At 45.4% G+C, this 17,686-nt stretch overlaps 2 protein-coding genes across 2 annotated transcripts in view; one reads left to right on the top strand and one right to left on the bottom strand.

Annotated features, from left to right (window-relative positions):
• LOC142560111 (uncharacterized) overlaps nt 1-17,686 on the top strand; it is a 185,600-nt gene that overhangs the window by 40,938 nt on the left and 126,976 nt on the right. The window contains exon 5 of the mRNA XM_075671931.1: nt 6,959-7,003. The gene's annotated coding sequence lies outside the window, so the exon portion shown is untranslated. The remainder of the gene's footprint in view (nt 1-6,958; nt 7,004-17,686) is intronic.
• Nucleotides 1,932-17,499, bottom strand: LOC142560112 (uncharacterized). The gene is made up of 6 exons (XM_075671933.1): nt 17,239-17,499; nt 12,440-12,754; nt 8,455-8,542; nt 5,929-6,079; nt 4,347-4,426; nt 1,932-2,897 (listed from the first exon to the last, which is right to left on the bottom strand). The coding sequence occupies exons 2-6, from the start codon at nt 12,697-12,699 to the stop codon at nt 2,781-2,783; spliced, it is 696 nt and encodes a 231-aa protein (XP_075528048.1). The 5' UTR covers nt 12,700-12,754; nt 17,239-17,499; the 3' UTR covers nt 1,932-2,780.

The raw sequence follows: 17,686 nt of genomic DNA, 5'->3' as shown, positions 1-17,686 counted from the left end.
AAAAAAAAAGAAAAACTAGGTCGTAACCCTGTGTGTTACGCAACCAGGCAAGCACTGTTTTTAAAAGGAAGCTTTAGCTCTGGAAAAACTCCGATTTCCGTATTCGAAACGTTGGACCGCTTTGAGCAAGACTTATCGCATTTGCGAAAGAAAGTGAAATGCAAACAACTCTAGCACTCAGAATTTTCATTTATGACCTCGTACGCGTTAGGAAAATTGCAAAAAATCGGCAAGTCTTTGAAAAATTGAAGCATGAACCTTACAAATCAGTAACTCTTCACCGAAAAAATGATATTGCAGTTCTCCAAACTGCACTTCTTAGGGCAGCTAAAACGAACAAATTTGATATATGAATTTATAGCTTACGTGTAACTGCGACAATACATACGACGATGTTGCAAAAGTACTGCTCGCAAATTAGTGGTACTCTTGAGAACGGTGTATAATGCATAAGTTTTGTCTGCTTAAGAGGTATCATTAGGCGAATTTTATAAATTTTCATATCAACAATTGTGTTTCAGTTAACAGATCAAAATTTTAGCTGCTAGAATTGGGGGGATCCGAGGGATTTGGCTTCGTGTTAGTCACTGTCATACGAAGTGACAGGCCATTGTATGTAGTATTCAGTTACTCTCTTTTCTCTTTTTTTTTCTTGCGATTTTCAACACTTGTAAAAAAATATAGTTGACCTGAATAAAAGAAATCTGCCTTCGGCAGTCACTATAGTCTTCTCTTCCTTTTATGTGTAACAAACCCAATCAAATTTGGTGCCGTAGATGCTGAGAAAAACGATTTCTCCGTTGCCATATATTTAGATAGGAGCTCCCGAGCTAAACATTCCTCATAAATTTATCTTGGCCAAAATGTATCTTTACATTTTCTTCTCCCCGCGTCCAAAGTTATGTCAGGCACCGCACGAACTACATACTCGCATATAACTGTTGTATATTAGTGAGCAGTAACAACAATATTTCCCAAGAGCGGGAGGGATGCATGGCTATGTATACGTAGTTCCGTTCACAATGCGATAATGATTTTCCCCATCAACTGCGACGCGCGTGTGCAGCAAAATTATATCCTTTGCGCTGACAGACATATTTCGTGAGTATCATCTGTACAAGTTTGCTTTCGACTGTAAGCACACAAATCCACGAGCACCGAGTACTACCAAGCAAACAGACAAGCGCACTCGCTTACCTATCACACAAAGTACACATGTCGCTCAAGTACAACAGCTGCTTAGTATTGTAAACGCACTGGAAACTCCCTTGCGCCTTCTTTCCCGTTCTTCCTTATTGTTACATAGGCAATAACTAGTGCAGGTATCCTTAGTGGCCGTTCAACGAAAGCCAAGTTTTTTGCCTCGATCGGGCACTGTCATGTGCATGGAATTATCGCAGTTGCCATACTTTCGCGGGCTCGCTTCCGCGTGCGTATAATGTACCCAACTGATCTTTGTGTTTTTGTCTGGAGCCTGTTGTTTGCAAACACTTTTGCAAACATGTTTTAGTTTGGAACCTGTTGTTTGCAAGGCATTCCGAGCAACAGAACGCTGTGCACCCATACTGGTGTCAGTGGCAGCTTTTACAGGTGGCTCACATGTGCGATGGGACGCCTGTGTATTATGTTGAACTATTTAGCGCAGACTGGCATGAAGTGACGACGTAAACAGAGAATACAGGAGGTATGCATTGACGTCATCGATGCCGCAGTATCGTTGTAAAGCCAGCCAGCCAGGCAAAAGAACGAATAGAAAATGTGAGCATCGTCTCGATCCGCTTATCTCCAACAGCACAAGGTGAGCTGTGAGTAGGACTTGAAAATGGCGTACCTAGACTTCGCTTGAATACTCCCTATAGCCTCAGAAGTGGCGACACTGAAACGAAGAAGCTCGCTCTTCCTCCTTCCTTCATCCCGTCCCTACCTTGAAATTCTTTTTTCTTTAGGCTCACTTACTCAGCCTAAAGGGTCGTCGTTATTGGTTACTGCTGCGAATTAGCGAGAACATGGCCTCTGTGTAGCCACAAAATACGCTAAAGAAAACAACGGGAAAAAGAAAATGTAGAGGATACCACAAAAGAAGTCTTAAGAAGGAAAACGAAAGAGAAAAGTAGCGTGCAGCGATTTGCAAGAGGCTTGCATGTAATCCTCGCTCAATATACGCAGGGCTAGAAGGGCGGTCCGGTGTCGTAACAGGAAAAAAAAAATGGCCGAGATGGACCGTATTATGTTGAGGTTTATAGCAGGCACTGCTGTGTTCAAACCATAACAGGACATAATGTCCAAAAGGACAGCATAACTGCTTGCTTAAAACTGGCGCGAACACATTTATTTCGGTTAAGTACGATTTCGGGATAGCGGACTTTCTAGCAGCCAAACTCTCCCTTCGCAGCTAATGAACAACAACATCCGCATATATTCTGCCTTTCTAGAGTCCAAATGACGTCTGCGTCACCGCTGACGACACCATAAAGTCTGAAATGAGTGCCTTCTCATCTGCGAGAGCGACCCTTTTTGATGAGTAACATCCCTATTTCACCTTGCGTAAATCCAAGTTCATATCATTATCTTTTCGAGCAATCTAACGCTGTTTTTAATACCCCCATGAACAGCAGCAATAAAACTTAACACTGTGCATAATTTTCTGCGGTATCACTGAAACATCTGTTCCTCGCGCAATGCGACAAAATATGTATATATATGTAAAAGAAAAAAGAAAGGCGAAGCGCGGCTACAAAATGTCCATTCTTTCTTTTCTTCGTCTTGCTTGGCTCAGCCCATCACGTGTCCAGCTGGGCTATTTCATCCCTAATGTTGCTCTTTGCACGCTCCTCGTATTTCTTTCGGAAGGGCTCCGTCGAGAAGATGTTGGGGATCTGCAGGAAGGACCGCAGAACCTGCGAAGTACATGACGCGAAAGCAGTTATTGCGCGCACGTGAAAGCATTACTAGGCTGTTGTGCATTAGAATAGGGGTGCGCTAATAGGAAGTTTCGAGACGAATCGAATGCGAATGGAGAATGCGAATGGAGTAGGACAGTATTTTGTCCTCCATACAAAATACTGTCACAAGCAGCTTGACAGGATCTAGGAGACCTACATACAGCAACAGGTATTAAATGTCACAAAAAATCAAACTTCAGTCAAAAAAGCCTTTCTAACGAAGTGCGTGGGTATTCCGAAATCATTCGTTATACATGTCACTTCGTTGTAAAGGTTGTGCACCGCACCACTCAAAATAGAAGCGGGACATAATTATTCCTTCGTTGTATAGGTCATTTCGTTCTATTAGCGCTCGTTGCAGAGGCGTTCGACTGCATTACAAATAAATACAGGCATTACGAGAAAGAAGTGAAATTACACGAAAAGAGGTAACCCATACATGTGCACCTTTCAATTCATAAGGACGAAAGAAGAACAAGTGAAATAGTCGTTGATGAAAACTAAGACACACTAATACTTTGGATACTTAAAACAGGCTCATCAGAACTAACAAGTTTGGTAACGGTCAACAAAGGTAACAGAAATGCTCATTGTCTCATCAGGAAATTTCATACTTCGGTAATAACCTGCCGTGGTTGCTCAGTGGCTATGGTGTTGGGCTGCTGAGCACGAGGTCGCGGGATCGAATCCCGGCCACGGCGGCCGCACTTCGATGGAGGCGAGATGCGAACACACCCGTGTACTTAGATTTAGGTGCACTTTAAAGGACCCCAGGTGGTCGAAATTTCCGGAGTCCTCCATTACGGCGTTCCTCATAATCAGTCTGGCACGCCGTAATGGAGGACTCCGGAAATTAGGGGTTTTGGCACGTAAAACACCCTAATTTAATTTTAATTACTTCGGTAATAAACATGCTGAGTGAGGCATCGAAACTAATGCGAGTTTGAAATTAAAGAGATTGGACACAATAGTGTGTTCTGTGTTAGCGCTATTCACTACCAAATATGTACAAACTTTAGCTCACCTTTAGTCCCATGGATTATTTCAGTGTAAAATTTGGTTTATTAGAAACGCAGCTTTGGGGTGTCTTACGGCGCTATGTGTGAATTTTGAAACCTCGATAACCGTGTACCTGGTAAATGTCGATTGCTAGCCTTTAATTATCAATGACTAATTGCGCAGATTACAAAAGAAAATGCTGACTAAGGCTCCGAAATAATAGGAATGGAAATGTTGGTAACGCTCACAGTGATCCGTTCATTCTGCTATAAGGGTGCTATTTTGCTACAGGACCGTTATGGAGCATAGGCCAGATATTCTGACGTCCTTTGATATCGGCTCGTTTTGTCATAGTTGGCAACTTGAACGTGCAGAGCGAAGTTGCGTACATCGCCTATGACTTACCTTTGACCGAAGGCTCTTGTAGACGGCGTCGGGAACAAAGCTGTAGTCCAGCCGCACCTTTTCCGTGTAGTCTTTGTATTCTGAAAGAAGCGAAAGAGAGATAGGAAAGAAATCTGGAAGTTCACTACAGGATCACAAGAAAATACTTGCAGAGCCTTACATGAGCCTAGTGTATACTCAAGCATTTTGAAATGGTTGCGTAAAAACAGACAATGACCACATAAAAGATACTAAAATTGGAAAAACTCTCCCCTCGTGCCATTTCCACAAGTTTTCACGTCTTTTAATGTTATCACCTTCGCCTTTACTTGGGTTGATTGTTGTGTTTCACTTTGACATGCTCGTAGTCTTTTGTCCCCCTTTTTCGTCACTCGTGTTGACTTTGTTTTAACCACACTTTGTAAGTAGCATCGCGCTTTTTCATTCCCTCACTTATCGCCTACACTTCGGTTATTTTCAATAGACATGTACTGTCTTTGTTTCTTTTATCCGCTCATTTTAAATTTCTTTTGCGTAGCATAGAGTGGTTCACGTTCTTTCCCTGATGTTTATTCGGTGCAAGCAGTGTTAGAGTTACTCTGCAGAATTCTCTCTTATGGTACCTGCACAATTGTGAGCGACGATGTGGTCACGTGCCTGGGTTCTTGCTTAATAGCCTGTGCTTTGATGACCATAATTTAACAGTTGGCAGTCTACGCTCGTGGTATATTCGTGTGTTCCTTCAGCTTATCCTCGTTATTTTCGCAGTTTTAACCTTCCTTCAGGTATGAACCAACCAGCCAGCAAGCAAGCCCTACTAAAGTAACTTACGAAAGTAGATCGCTTATCCCATTGTCGCTGTTAATCTGCCTGGTTAATGACAACAAGCGTGGATACGCTGTGCTGTTGCATCGACCATCCGCAACACGGACAACGCGACATAAATTTATCATCGTAATAATTTCTCATCTAACAGAAAGATGTCCTTACATCGCATAATATGCGCTGATGCAGCTAGCTGTACATACTTCCAGAATGCTAAGCGCCAACGTAAGCTATAGAAGAGCCTAAGTTAGTTCACCCAGCTCGACAGCATCAACGTACTTGCTCACAAGTCAAGCTATATTCTTATGTACGCGGGGCTTGACTCTTTATGGGAATGCGATAGCCCGTTAGCCAGCGAATATGAAGAGTGAGGGCGTAGATGAGTGGCTTGACACTGAGTGTGGGATCTTAAAAGTACGAGGAAGCGAGTGTGAATGCCGTCAGCATAAACTGAAACTTACGTGAACAGGAAAGTATTTACATCAAAGTATTAATTACATGAAACATAATTATATGGAAGTAACGCTTTATTACATGAAAGTATGTCGTGCAATGGATCTGCAGCCGGTTCCTAAACCCGGAGTATACTCCAAAGTGTACGTTTTTGGAGCCTGAAATAAGCCACTGTTACAAGTTCAGGTGAAGCTGGAAACGGAAAAACGCATTGTCATAGTTTCGAAATTGTGCATATTTCAATTCACGCTGATCTAGTACGAGTGAGTGAGTGAGGGAGCGAGCACACGTGATGGAGTGTGCGGGGTTCGCGAAGTTGACTCACCGGTGGGGCTGCTCCCCAGTACGCACATGTCAAAGTCGAGGAAGAAGTGCTTGTCCTCTCGACCGTACATGCCTTCTTGCTTGTGTTCCTCCGTGCTGTGAAGCTTTGTCAGCTGGATCAACTCCGTCACCGACAGGTACAGCTCGGAGTCCTGCGCATGCGTGCCGGGAGGCAGCGACACAAGACGCGTGCTCATCCTTTGTTCGCTACGTCATTGAATATAGAGAAAAGAACATAGCATAGAAAAGGGCGAATTTAGTTCCATTTTAAGCAGGTGAATACGTAGATCCGTGGCCTCCGAGATCGCGCGACAGATGCGCTCTCTCTCGGAGGCCGCAATAGACCCACGGAGTTTCCTACTGAAGTTAGCAGTGACAACTCTGGCACAGCGGTCAGTCACCTACGATGAGAATGATGGATAGCGTAGGGATTTGTCTGGTCCTCGTCGTTGCGAATATATGGAAGTTCTTGCGGCTTTGTCTACTACGTGATATCTACCTTTACCGCCCTAAATTCCCAAGCAATATATAGTTTCTTTCTTTAATCGTAGAAAGCAATCAAATATGTGTTTACTCTCCGCACCCGATTAATCTTGCATATCACAGTATTGCATATCACAGCTCCCGGGGTACCATTCTGGACATAATCAAATTTCGTAATAGCTGCATACTGAGCCAATCAGCTGGAAAGATGGCGAATTCGACAATAATGCGGAATTTGTCAATATCAAGAGTAGTACTCTTGCGGGCATTAATGCCAGAGTTCCCTTAAGTAATTTTTATTGCGATAGCAAATATGTGGACACTCCAAGTGAATTTTGGCCGTCGTCGTCGGCATCGCCGGGGGGCTCCGCATATATTGTTATATGCATGCTATATGCTTATGCCTGTCGTATATGCGGGTTATGTTGCCACACTATTCAATCACTAAAATCCTACGTCCTTGGCTGAGACATTCCTCAAAATTTTGAGAATGGCAGCCCTACAACTTTCACAGCGCGTGTATTTTATCTGTATCTTTTTTTTTTCAGATCATGAAATGTTAAAGTTGCAAAAGAATATCAGCGCCCAAACCGGTAAGTAACGTAATTTTCCTGGTGTGGGGCTCTTTGCGGGTATCGTAGTGGTGCTTCTGCTGTGTCATTACAGGCCCTACACTGCGTGTTAAAGCTTTTTTAAAGGTCCCAGAAATTTTGGCACACCCGCCTATGTCGCGTTCGTGTTTGTCGGACCCGCGTACAGTTACATACATGGTATATACACCATCCGTGAAGTTAAGTGCAACGCTAAACCTTGCTGTCAACATCAGTGCTTCACCGTTCGGGCGTAACTGCCAATTTTTGTACGAAACTCTATGAATAGACCTACCGGTTGAGCATCAGCACGGCATTCCGAACTTGCACATAGTACGGCGGTGGTTCCTGATCAGGATTTTATGTATGCTCCACCGAAACTAGCGATAGCGCTGTTCTCTAGGTGCCGTCATGCTCCACAGCCTGTTCAAAGGCGCCGTGTGATGGAAACGCAAATATTTACAAGGTATCGCGTCAAGTGCCAGTGCTTGGCTACATTAATGTATCGCTGTAGTACACGGCGACGCGCAAGCGTGATTGTGAAACTCTCGTATCACCAGCTAATGCCGGTAAATGAGCACGTTCGTATAAAGCCAGACGCCATAGTTTCTATCAAACACTTCCTATATGACAGTCGAACTTCATTGAACGCCGTTACTACAAAATGATCGGTATGACGAAAGAGAACAACGTGGTCTAAGCTTGCATTTGTATTGTGAACGCCACTACAACGAATGATGTTACAGCGAATCTGCTTGTTTAGCGAAATCATCCACGCGTCCCGTCGTTTTACATTGGCAACATGTACAAGTCTAGTCAACGGACACTCACGAGGCCTCGGCTCCCTTGACTCCAGCAAGGACTTTGAATAATGTTTCTCCTTCTCTCTCTCGACTGCCGACATATTAAAGCTATTCATTGCGTCACAGCCGGGATTTACAGCGCCCTCTCGCCTTGTTCTATAAACGTCCGGCGTCTCCCTCGACAACGTTAAGTAAGCGGTGGTCAATTGCTCCTTGAATATGTGAGTGCACAAAACAAAACCCGATTTTTTAAAGCAGTCGTCTTGGTATGGTCAGAATGAAGTTTGATACCTAGCATGTTTCAGCACGTTTGTTTTGCCTTACTTAGTGTTCCAAGGGACACGACCTTTATAACGCAGTGACTTGTATAACGAAGGACATTCCGGGTCCCGCTTCGTTGTGAAGGCGTTCGACCGTATATATCCTTTTCGCTGCGCGTTCATCAGTTAAGCCACAACAGGTGGATGTGGCGAATGCAGCGGCGCGCTGATATCGTGGTCTTTCCACCCACGTCGCGTAATTTTCGAGCGCATCGACGTCGCTTCAGCGAGGCGTCGCGCTAAACGTGACGTCACGCAGGTGTGAAAGCGTCGCGGAAAGTTATTGGTCAAGAGCGCAGTTCCAGGGGACTGCTAAACTGAAGCCACGCACCGTGGGTATTCGGGCCTCCTCGGCGAACCGCCGGAAGGCGTCGATGCAACGCTCCTCGTTATCCTGGGACTTGGGGTCGTACTCGAGGCTGCAGAGTGGGAGAGACACGTGCGCATTCGCACGCAGTCAGTGACGCCTCGACGAAGGAAACATCGCCGCTCAAGCAAGTGCTGTAGTGAGGTTCTAAGGAAAACAAGTAACTCCTGGGGCAGATCGGAGATAGAGGCGTTGGACTTCGTATCGATGACGGACGAGTACATAAAAGAGTTTAGTGGTTTACTCGCGCCTACATAAGCCGCACGTCGGGCTATCGGCTCTTCCGAAAAACTCAGTTCCCTTCCACTCTGTGAAGAAGGATGCCCAGCGAAGCTGTGTATGTGGGCCCCTTGATGGCGAACTGCACCTCCGCCGCGGGTCGGCCCGGCATTGCACTATCTCCGGGATCGGCCTACGTATCGGGAGTTTTTTGCTTACCACGCCAAGGACACGAAAATTTCCTTGGACGGTAGAGGTATACAGCTTCGCTGTAATAAGGTAAGAGTAAGCGTTCGTAAACGTCACTACCAGCCATAAGCGGTAGGTTGGTTCGTAGCGGGAAAGATTGTAAACAGGTTAGCTCGATATGATTTTCTGAGTCAGGGAAACTCGGGCCGTGGAAACATGCGTCGCTGGCATGGAATTCTGTTCCTGGCATAGTACAGTTCTTTTCTTTTGTACAATGTCATTAAGGAGGAGTTGGTGCCTTTAGGCGGCTCCGATAACTCGCTTTCTCATAGAACAAGTATATACTGAATATGCCATAACAAGCCGGCACTTATGAAAAGGAAGGTAACAACGGAAAAGTCAGTCAGGTGACGTTAATTCACCGAAACAGTTCACCACACAAATCCCACCAAAAAACACATTTGTACATAATGTCACGTCTCATAAATGTAAAATAGACAAGTCACAACACATTAAAACGAAAAGTCAAATGCATCCGCCTGAGTGACAATTTATAGGCGCCCTGCGCATCCTTCGGCATGTTGACAGGTTCACTCGCTCCCTCTTTTCTTCATTCTGTTCCCCCGGTTTATATTCCCGCTTTTCCTTCCTTCACTATGGGATAGTAAATCTATCTATCTATCTATCTATCTATCTATCTATCTATCTATCTATCTATCTATCTATCTATCTATCTATCTATCTATCTATCTATCTATCTATCTATCAGATCGCACGAATTGTTCAGCAAGATAAGACTGCGCTCAGAAAGCTTTAGTCAAGCGACAATAAGTTGACGAGACGAGTGACTGAGGAGCGTCACTTGTATGGGACTCTTTACCTTTTTTACTCGAAAACATGCTTGACGTATGCCTCGGGCAGGAGAGCCAACGCTTCGACTAAGGTGGCGTGTCGAAACGTCGAACCCAGCTTGAGAGATGATCCCTTGTTGGACCACCACTATTGATCCATTCGAATTTCCATCTTCCTGTGAACGTACGTCTGTGTTGTTTGGATTTCGACATTTCGCTGTGCGGCAATCTGCTGTTATGCACGCGGGAATTTTCAAACGAGTTTACATTTTAGAAAAGGGCAACTGCATGGCATCCCATATTGCGCGCGCAGGTCTCACAATTTCGGAGGACGTAGCAAGTGGCTCCTCTTACAATAAGTATCGAGAGATGGCGCTACCATCTCGTGCGATGTTTCACGCTGGTATAGCATTTTAATTATTTTTTTCGTTCTTCGTTTTCTCCGTCTCCGTGACCCTCCTCCTCTACGAACTTCGGGCAGACAAAATATATGTCAAATTACGCCTGGCTAGGGTGGCCTAGAATAATACTCTAGCCAGGCCGTCCGGCTCTTCGACTCTCCCGTCTCTATTTCTATATCTACACATACCTTATACACTATATATATATATATATATATATATATATTCCTATATTCTTATCGCCGTGTAGCCAAATTGTACCAAATGCCGCTGTCCGTTTTCGGTTGTGACCTCTAGCTGAGTTCGTAGTGGTTATAAAGATGACCTCAATCCGCTGATCCGTAGAACCGCCGCGAAAATGGGTTTAATAACTTCACACCAGAACGTTTCGGCCGCAATGAAATGCCTGAAGAAAAATTTCACTAATCACACAGTGGAAGAATATCCAGATGTTTTTGGGGACACTCTAGGAACGCCCGCGGCAAAAGTCTGCTCTATCGCTTACTAACTAGATATAACGAATCAGTTTCATAGAGTTGTAGCAATCATAGACACCCACGCTCGAGCACAGTGGAAACGTATTATGAAGCTAAAAAGCTGGCGAGAACCCGCACAAATCGTAATAATTTTACGGCATTAGCCGTGTTGACTTATCCGGCGAGCTGTTAGTGCTAAGACGAGGAAGGGACTCGCTTAACGAACTCTTAATGCAGCGCATCGTTCTGAACGTAATAACAAGAACACGCTGCAATACCGCTTGCCACGTGCAAGCTACTCTGCTTGCGCTGACACTATAAAGAAGCACCGCCTTTCGACATCGGTATGCATTACTACACCACTAAATTCACAAAATAGCGGAGTTGATTGGTTGGTTCACGCGGTTTAACGTTCCAAACAAATACAGTACCATGATATACGACGTACTGGAGTTGCTCCGGATTAGTTTTAAGCATGCAGCTGGGATTCTTCAACGTGCACCTAAATCGAAGCACACGAATGTTTTTGCAGACAGGGGTCATTGGTCGTCGCTGGGAGAAGCCTCCGTCTTGCAGTTGACACGGGTTGCTTTCCTAATGTGGCCAGCGTTGAAGCCTCTATACGTCGAGTGCTAAGATGACAGCTTTGACCACCAAGTACTGGAATGCATTTGTATGTAACATGTCTGCGATGTGACGCGACCTCATGTCGACAGAAAAGGGCTAAGAAAAAGCAAATATCAAATGCGGATTTTAACACGAACTCAAAATAAGCACGACGTGGCCTTCTTTAAGTGCAAAAGAAAGCCTGACTAGCTTTCTCGTGCGCAGACGAATTTTACGTTTTCCGCCGAGCTTCCAAGCTGCCTTGGCTGTTAGGGCGCCATCTTGTCTCAACAACAAAGAATCCTGCATCGTTCTTGACTTCAATTTTGTCTTCGCGAAGCTGTTTTCTTTGTCGGCTCCGTCACAGTTGGAAAAAAAAGTCTTAAAGGGACACTAAACAGAAAAAATGATTTCTTCGGCATCAGTAAACTACCGTTCTACGACACCAAAAAACACCACTCTTACCACGATAAGACGCTTGGTAAACCAGAAAAAGGCAAGAACGAAAGACGGGTGGCGACGCCTCCTTAGAGTTCCCGCACCTGCTCGCTGTGACCTCATGGATCTTGATAGCATCTTCTGGGGCCTACTTAACTATATAGCGGTACAGATTGACTACATTGTGTTCTAAAGGAACCAAATATTAAATATCGCAAGTTTTGGGAACCTTTACTGAGCCAACGCGGCCCAAATGCGAAAACATACTTACCGAAACCCGACTTCGTCGGGGTTTCGGCGCGAAATTCAAATACTGATACTTGAACCTTCATTTCCTCATCTAATAATCGAAGTATTATTTTGAAATGACTGCCTGCAGGGTTCTCAAACAATGCTTTATTAGTCTCAACTGATTTATTGTTTCGCTTTAGTGTACCTTCAAGATGGCCGCTGTCCGCTTTGTTTACTACAATACTGGCCATCTACAGCGAGTATTGGAACGCAGCGATGGGATGCTATTTTTCACATCGTCATAATGCCGCCACGTTGTCGAATTGCACCACGTTGGTGTTTTGGACCAATCAGAGAAAAGCCGTGGCAGGCCTGTGCGCCAATCAGAATAGACAAGACGGTGAAATCGGCTGTGTGGCGGAATTCTAAAGTTGCACCCGACTATCGAATAGCACCCATAGTCTGGTGGTGATTATGCTGCTGCTGCTGCTGCTGATGATGATGATGACATTACGATGATGATGACGATTGCACTCACTACTGGAAGAAGAGCGCCAGTGCGACGGCCCTTGGGTTGCTCAGGTGATCGGCGTACTCTGCCACCAGCTCGGCCATCTGGTTCAGGTGGTCGAGGTCGTGGTGGTGCCGCGAGGGGTCTCCGTACCGCTGCCGAATCAGGCGCCACCAGGAGTCCCGCGTGCTCTGGCTGCAGCTGCCTGCCTCTGCCTCGTCGCCAGTCGTCACTCTCACCCACAGCTCGTGCGCGCGACACTTGTCGTCGTTTTCGGTGGCCGCCATCACGGTTGGCTCATCGAGACGTCGCGCACTGTCGCGACACCCTCGCTCGAAGAACCTGCATATAATATTGCTTGAATTAGTTACTCAAACAGTTAACCGGCTGTATTCTTTCTCTTTTTTTTTTCGGTCTGCGCTAAAAACTCTGGAAACGTCGCTCACTTTCCTCCGACACACTGGCATTAGAGATAAGTGTAATCAGCTTTGGATGTACCTGATTGTTCGTGTTGTGTGAGTGTGGTGCGTTCGGTGTCGCGTCATATTATACGTCATTGCGTTCATATGGAACAGCAGGCTAGGCCGAACCGATCTCTCTAGGTTTCATTAACGAGCCTCTCTCTCTCACTCTCTCTCTCTCGATCTCTCTTACAGTCTGGTACAAAGTACTAAAGTATTAGCAGAAACAAAAATAAAGACGCACGAGATTAACAAGCTAGTGATATAAATAACAAATGCTCCACCGAGGAGGGAGCTTTTGCAGCAACAGTGACGGTGGAATTACACGAACCAATTTTTCTTCTCTCTCTCTCTCATTGAAAATGACCTCTGCGTCCAGGATTCGGTGCCACAACCTCGCTTCTCGGCAGCATAAGGCGCTAAACGCAGCGCCAGCGCAGCTGGAACGCCGACGGTTGTGGCTTGGGTGATTTTGTTTCACATACTAATCGATCATTCGTTCATCTGGCCGTTGTTTTCACTCACAAGCGTCTCCTGAGGAAAGTTTAACTTTTACGTTTGCGAAGCATGGCAACTCAACCTCGTGAGCGCGTAATTAAGATGATTCCTCACTGTTCACAAACATACGCCCTGGGAGGCTTCTGGTATTCCCACTCTCATAGCTCGCTAAATTCAGCGACCAAAAAATGACAAGGGCGAGTAGCATGCATGCTGTAACACAGAAGCCAGCAAATGTTCAACACTTTCCTTATGTATACACTTTATCTAACTTCACAACTTAAGTTTGCCGTTAGTTATATGAAAATTACAAGCACATATTAGTCGTGAGGCATTAAGAGAGTATCTTTTGTCTGAAAACGTAGAAAGAAATCTTTTGTACATCCGGAAAACTTACAAGAACGCTTTTTTTCCGGCATAGTAGACTGGTAAGGCACGTGACTCGATTCGTTTTGGGGCCGCCGGCTCGCTGCTATCAACGGCGCGTACGAAACTGTCGCGGGAACGCGGTGACTCACGTCACGGATTTCCCGGTTGACGGCCGATGTCTGTGTGATGCGGGCACCTTTGGAACACATTTAGTCTCGTGATCAGACCGTAGAAACGTCGGGAGAAAAATCTGAAGCGCAAATAGTTTCTTTATTTTTAAATCATGTCTCTATAGTCAGAATGTACAAATCAACATAACAATATACTTAAAAGTACTATTGTACATTGAAACCCAAGTGCAGAGCAAAAGTAAGCTGTTTACCTGAAATATCTGCGTGCATTGTGTTGACTACCAAATAATTGGCGTGGTCTGGTTGCGTCGAACAGACGTAGACCGTCAGGTGTTGATAAGCTGAAGTATCAAAAAAGTCAGTTAACCGTACCACAGCTCTCAATGAATTCGGGAACGACGGCGCACTGGAAAGCTCCAGATTGGTTTGAACCTTCTCAGATTATTTTGGGATGTGCAGAAATCTTCGATACAGCAGCGTATTCGCCTAACGACGTGGTACCGGTGTGTCCGTGCTGGCTGAAAGTCGAACCTGCTTACCTCGTGCTCCTCAGCACAACGTCATAGCCACCGTGTCATCTGCAGTGTCTGAGTATATAGGTATTAGTAACGCACAAACGCGCTTAGGTAAACCTAAGCGCGTTTGTGAGATATATGTGCGGATCATGATATGTGGCGAATTGAAAACTTTAGGTTGGTTTATCACAACAATTGGTAGAGATGCTTTTTCGTAATGATGCTGTTCGGGCATCACTTGCTATAGTCTCGTTGCCGTTAGTCAAGTCAAGTCAAGTTTGTTTCCAACAACACCGAGTCGGAAGCACTCACTGAGCCGTATACTATGCTTGGGTGTCTCTCAACATCGGTTCGGTTGTTTTTTGTGATTCTTCCGGCCGCGCTAGGCATAATTTAGATCGCTGATAGGGTATTGAAGGCCTTGTTGGCATCGTAGCAGACTATAGTCCTACTACACAACAGAAGATAAAAACCGTGACAGGAGAGATAAGATGAACTACCGCTGCAAACGCACGTGAAGACAAGATAAGAAGACGCAGCTTGGGTGTTCTTCCACGGGCATCTTCCACAGACAGTGTGTGTGGCGGAGACCCTTGTCGCAGAAAGCTGCACCAGCTCTAGATGCTTTAGGGTAAAAAATGTCATAGCAAACGTTCTATTTATTTTTTTTTATTCGTAGCCAGAGTTTGTGCCAATATTGCGCACCAGCATTCCTTCATTTTACCTTGCTTTTGCGTCCGAGCAAGAAGCGCACGTTCCTAATTACCAGCAACCTCAACTTAATGACATAAAAATGGTGACTTCGTAAATTAAAAAGAAAAGATTACAATAATGCCCAGAACGACAGCGTTCCTTCGTCAGTGACCTCATACTAAAGGGCACACTTCACGTCATTGCTTTTTGCTGCCTCCAATAAACACTAATTACGGCAGCCAAACATTAAAATTCACAGGAGCTACAATGTAAAATATCGCTATAATAGTAATGCAAAGCTTCCTCCCTGCATTTATCCTTCATCTCTATCTCTCTCGTTCCGACTCTCTCACTCATTTCTGAAAAATTAAAATAATCCATTCCATAATTACCTGCAGTTTGCTTCTTTTTTTCTTCCTTAAAACTATGTATAATCCAGGAACCACCTTGTTAGTTGCCATTTAATATATACTGTCTTGTTGTATTACATATTCAGGCATGTACAGTCTTATTTTGTGAAAACTTGTTAAAAATTCTTGTTTCAGATATTTCCAATTGAAATTGATTTCATGGTATTGGAATCATTCGGGTACCCTTAACAATATCGTTGGGTCCCGGAGAGTGTCTAAAGTATACACGTATACTGTTCAAGAAAGTTTGTAATAAACTTCGAACTTCAATCTAGTATTAAGTTGATGAACGTCAAACCTACTGCGCTTTGGTGCGTGTCAGTCGGATTCCAGCCATAACTCCCCGATAGCGGCTCTGCTTAAGTTCATTGAAGCGTTCCGAAGGTTTCGCTTCAAGTAATTGTGTTGTATATATATGTTATTATTATTATTATTATTATTATTATTTTGCGACGCATTCGGTTTATTTACATTTTTTGTCCTTATGTTACAAAATATTTACCTTTTAATTTTTTTCCATTTATTTTTGTTTCGTGCGCTTTTCATTAACTTCAAGAGGCCAATCCCCCTCGTCTGTGTCAGCCATTATTTGAGTCAACAAAAACAACAGTAACAACAACAACAAATGTGCTGCGCGTCTGGCTGCATTTTAACCCTACACACGGGAAACCTAGAATTCATGTGCGCAATTTTCAGAGCAGCGAGAAAAGAGCAAGCTCTCTTGTTCCTCGCATGAAGTGTTCTTTTCTCTGCTCTGTATATGCGACTGTTGTTTCCTACAGTGAACGCAAACCGGCTTACTTTTATAACCTTCCGAACTGTCGATAACGGCCCAAGCTGCAGCAGAGTAGCGATCCATATGTCTCGGCCTTTGTCGTCGCCTCTACTCAACGAAAAATGCGCCAAACGTGGCACGCGCACGAAGACAATAACAAGCGGCCGCTTAATGCACAAAGCACAGTGCCCAAATACTTCGCAATCGTTATTGGATATTTGCGGCGCCGCAGTGATTTCTCTCCTAGGGGATGTAAAAAAAAAAAATCCTACTTGAAGTACTATAGTGCAGCACAATCTAGGACACGGGAACGCGTGAACACCGTGTCTGCGCGCGTGTGGACGCTGCGGCTGCGCGTCCGTGGGCTCTTCTAGTGCACTGGTCTCGTTTTCGTTACACCAGCATTCAACGAGCCTGCATCGCAACCTCCTACTTGTCACGAAATCGCCAAGGTCGCCCACCTACCAACCGCACGGGATGCTGTACCTCTCTGTGCGCCTTCACGTAAAGGATCGTGGAGCCCACCTTTTCATCGTTTTATACGTAGTTCGAAATAGTCAACACACGCACCAGAAAGAGGGTCAACACCGCGCATAGCAACGTGTTCCGTCTGTCTTCAGCATGCTGCACGGATAGTACCTCGCGACTCGATCGCGCTGTTTTGTGCGCGCGTCACCTGATCTACCCGGACTTTTCTCGGCGTCTCTTGAGGCCACAGGCTGCAGAGGGGGCGAGCAATTGCGCGCCCCGCCCCCTTCCTAGCCCTCTCGATTGCCTCCTTCGCGGGAAAACAAAATGCGCAAATACCCGCATGCACGCAGGCGGTTGGCTTCAACAGGGCGGAAAAGCCTGACAGGTTATTGCCGTAATCCCAGCTGCGTTAAAGCCACGCGCGTGCGAAGATTGTTTTGGCTGTATTTTTTGTCCCTCCCATTTTTCTGCGTGTGTCTATCGGTGCGGAGAAGGCGGCTTACCAGTTCTCCAAAGGGCGTCCCCCGATAACGGTGCTGCTGGATTCCCCACTCAGATGGCTGGCATGCTGGCTTGCGCCGCCGTGTCGCCGCAGTTGTCGTCACTGTACGCTCGATGATTGCTCGCTGGCTCGCTGGCTGACTCCGACGGTGTAATGGGCACCCCCTAGTTGCCCAACCCGGCAACCACTGGACGGGGACTTCGATCGGGAATCGAGGCGCGCCAGAGGGAGGGGAGACGGCTTCTGGGCGGCCGAGGTGGTTGCCAGACGAGTCAGCGCGTATTCGGTGGCGCACGACGTGTGGCTGTGGCGCGGGCGTTTTGAACGTGGATGTGTTTCGTTCTAACTCTGTTGCTGCAGAGAGAAAGGGGGTTGCGAGTCCCTCGGCTGCTCCGTTCTTCGTGTTCCACGGCAACAAGTAGAAAAAAGATAAAGTAATAATAAACAGA

Source organism: Dermacentor variabilis, chromosome 10, assembly GCF_050947875.1.
Source record: "Dermacentor variabilis isolate Ectoservices chromosome 10, ASM5094787v1, whole genome shotgun sequence".
Lineage (NCBI taxonomy): Eukaryota > Metazoa > Arthropoda > Arachnida > Ixodida > Ixodidae > Dermacentor > Dermacentor variabilis.
This window is presented reverse-complemented; position numbering and strand designations above follow the sequence as displayed.

Coding starts and splice junctions, on each gene's coding strand:
- LOC142560112 (XM_075671933.1), bottom strand. CDS start 12,699: ATGGCGGCCACCGAAAACGACGACAAGTGTCGCGCGCACGAGCTGTGG. Junction 8,543..12,439: donor CTGGCGCTCTTCTTCCAGTA/GTGAGTGCAATC, acceptor CCCACTCTGCAG/CCTCGAGTACGACCCCAAGT. Junction 2,898..4,346: donor ACAAGAGCCTTCGGTCAAAG/GTAAGTCATAGG, acceptor TGTACTTCGCAG/GTTCTGCGGTCCTTCCTGCA.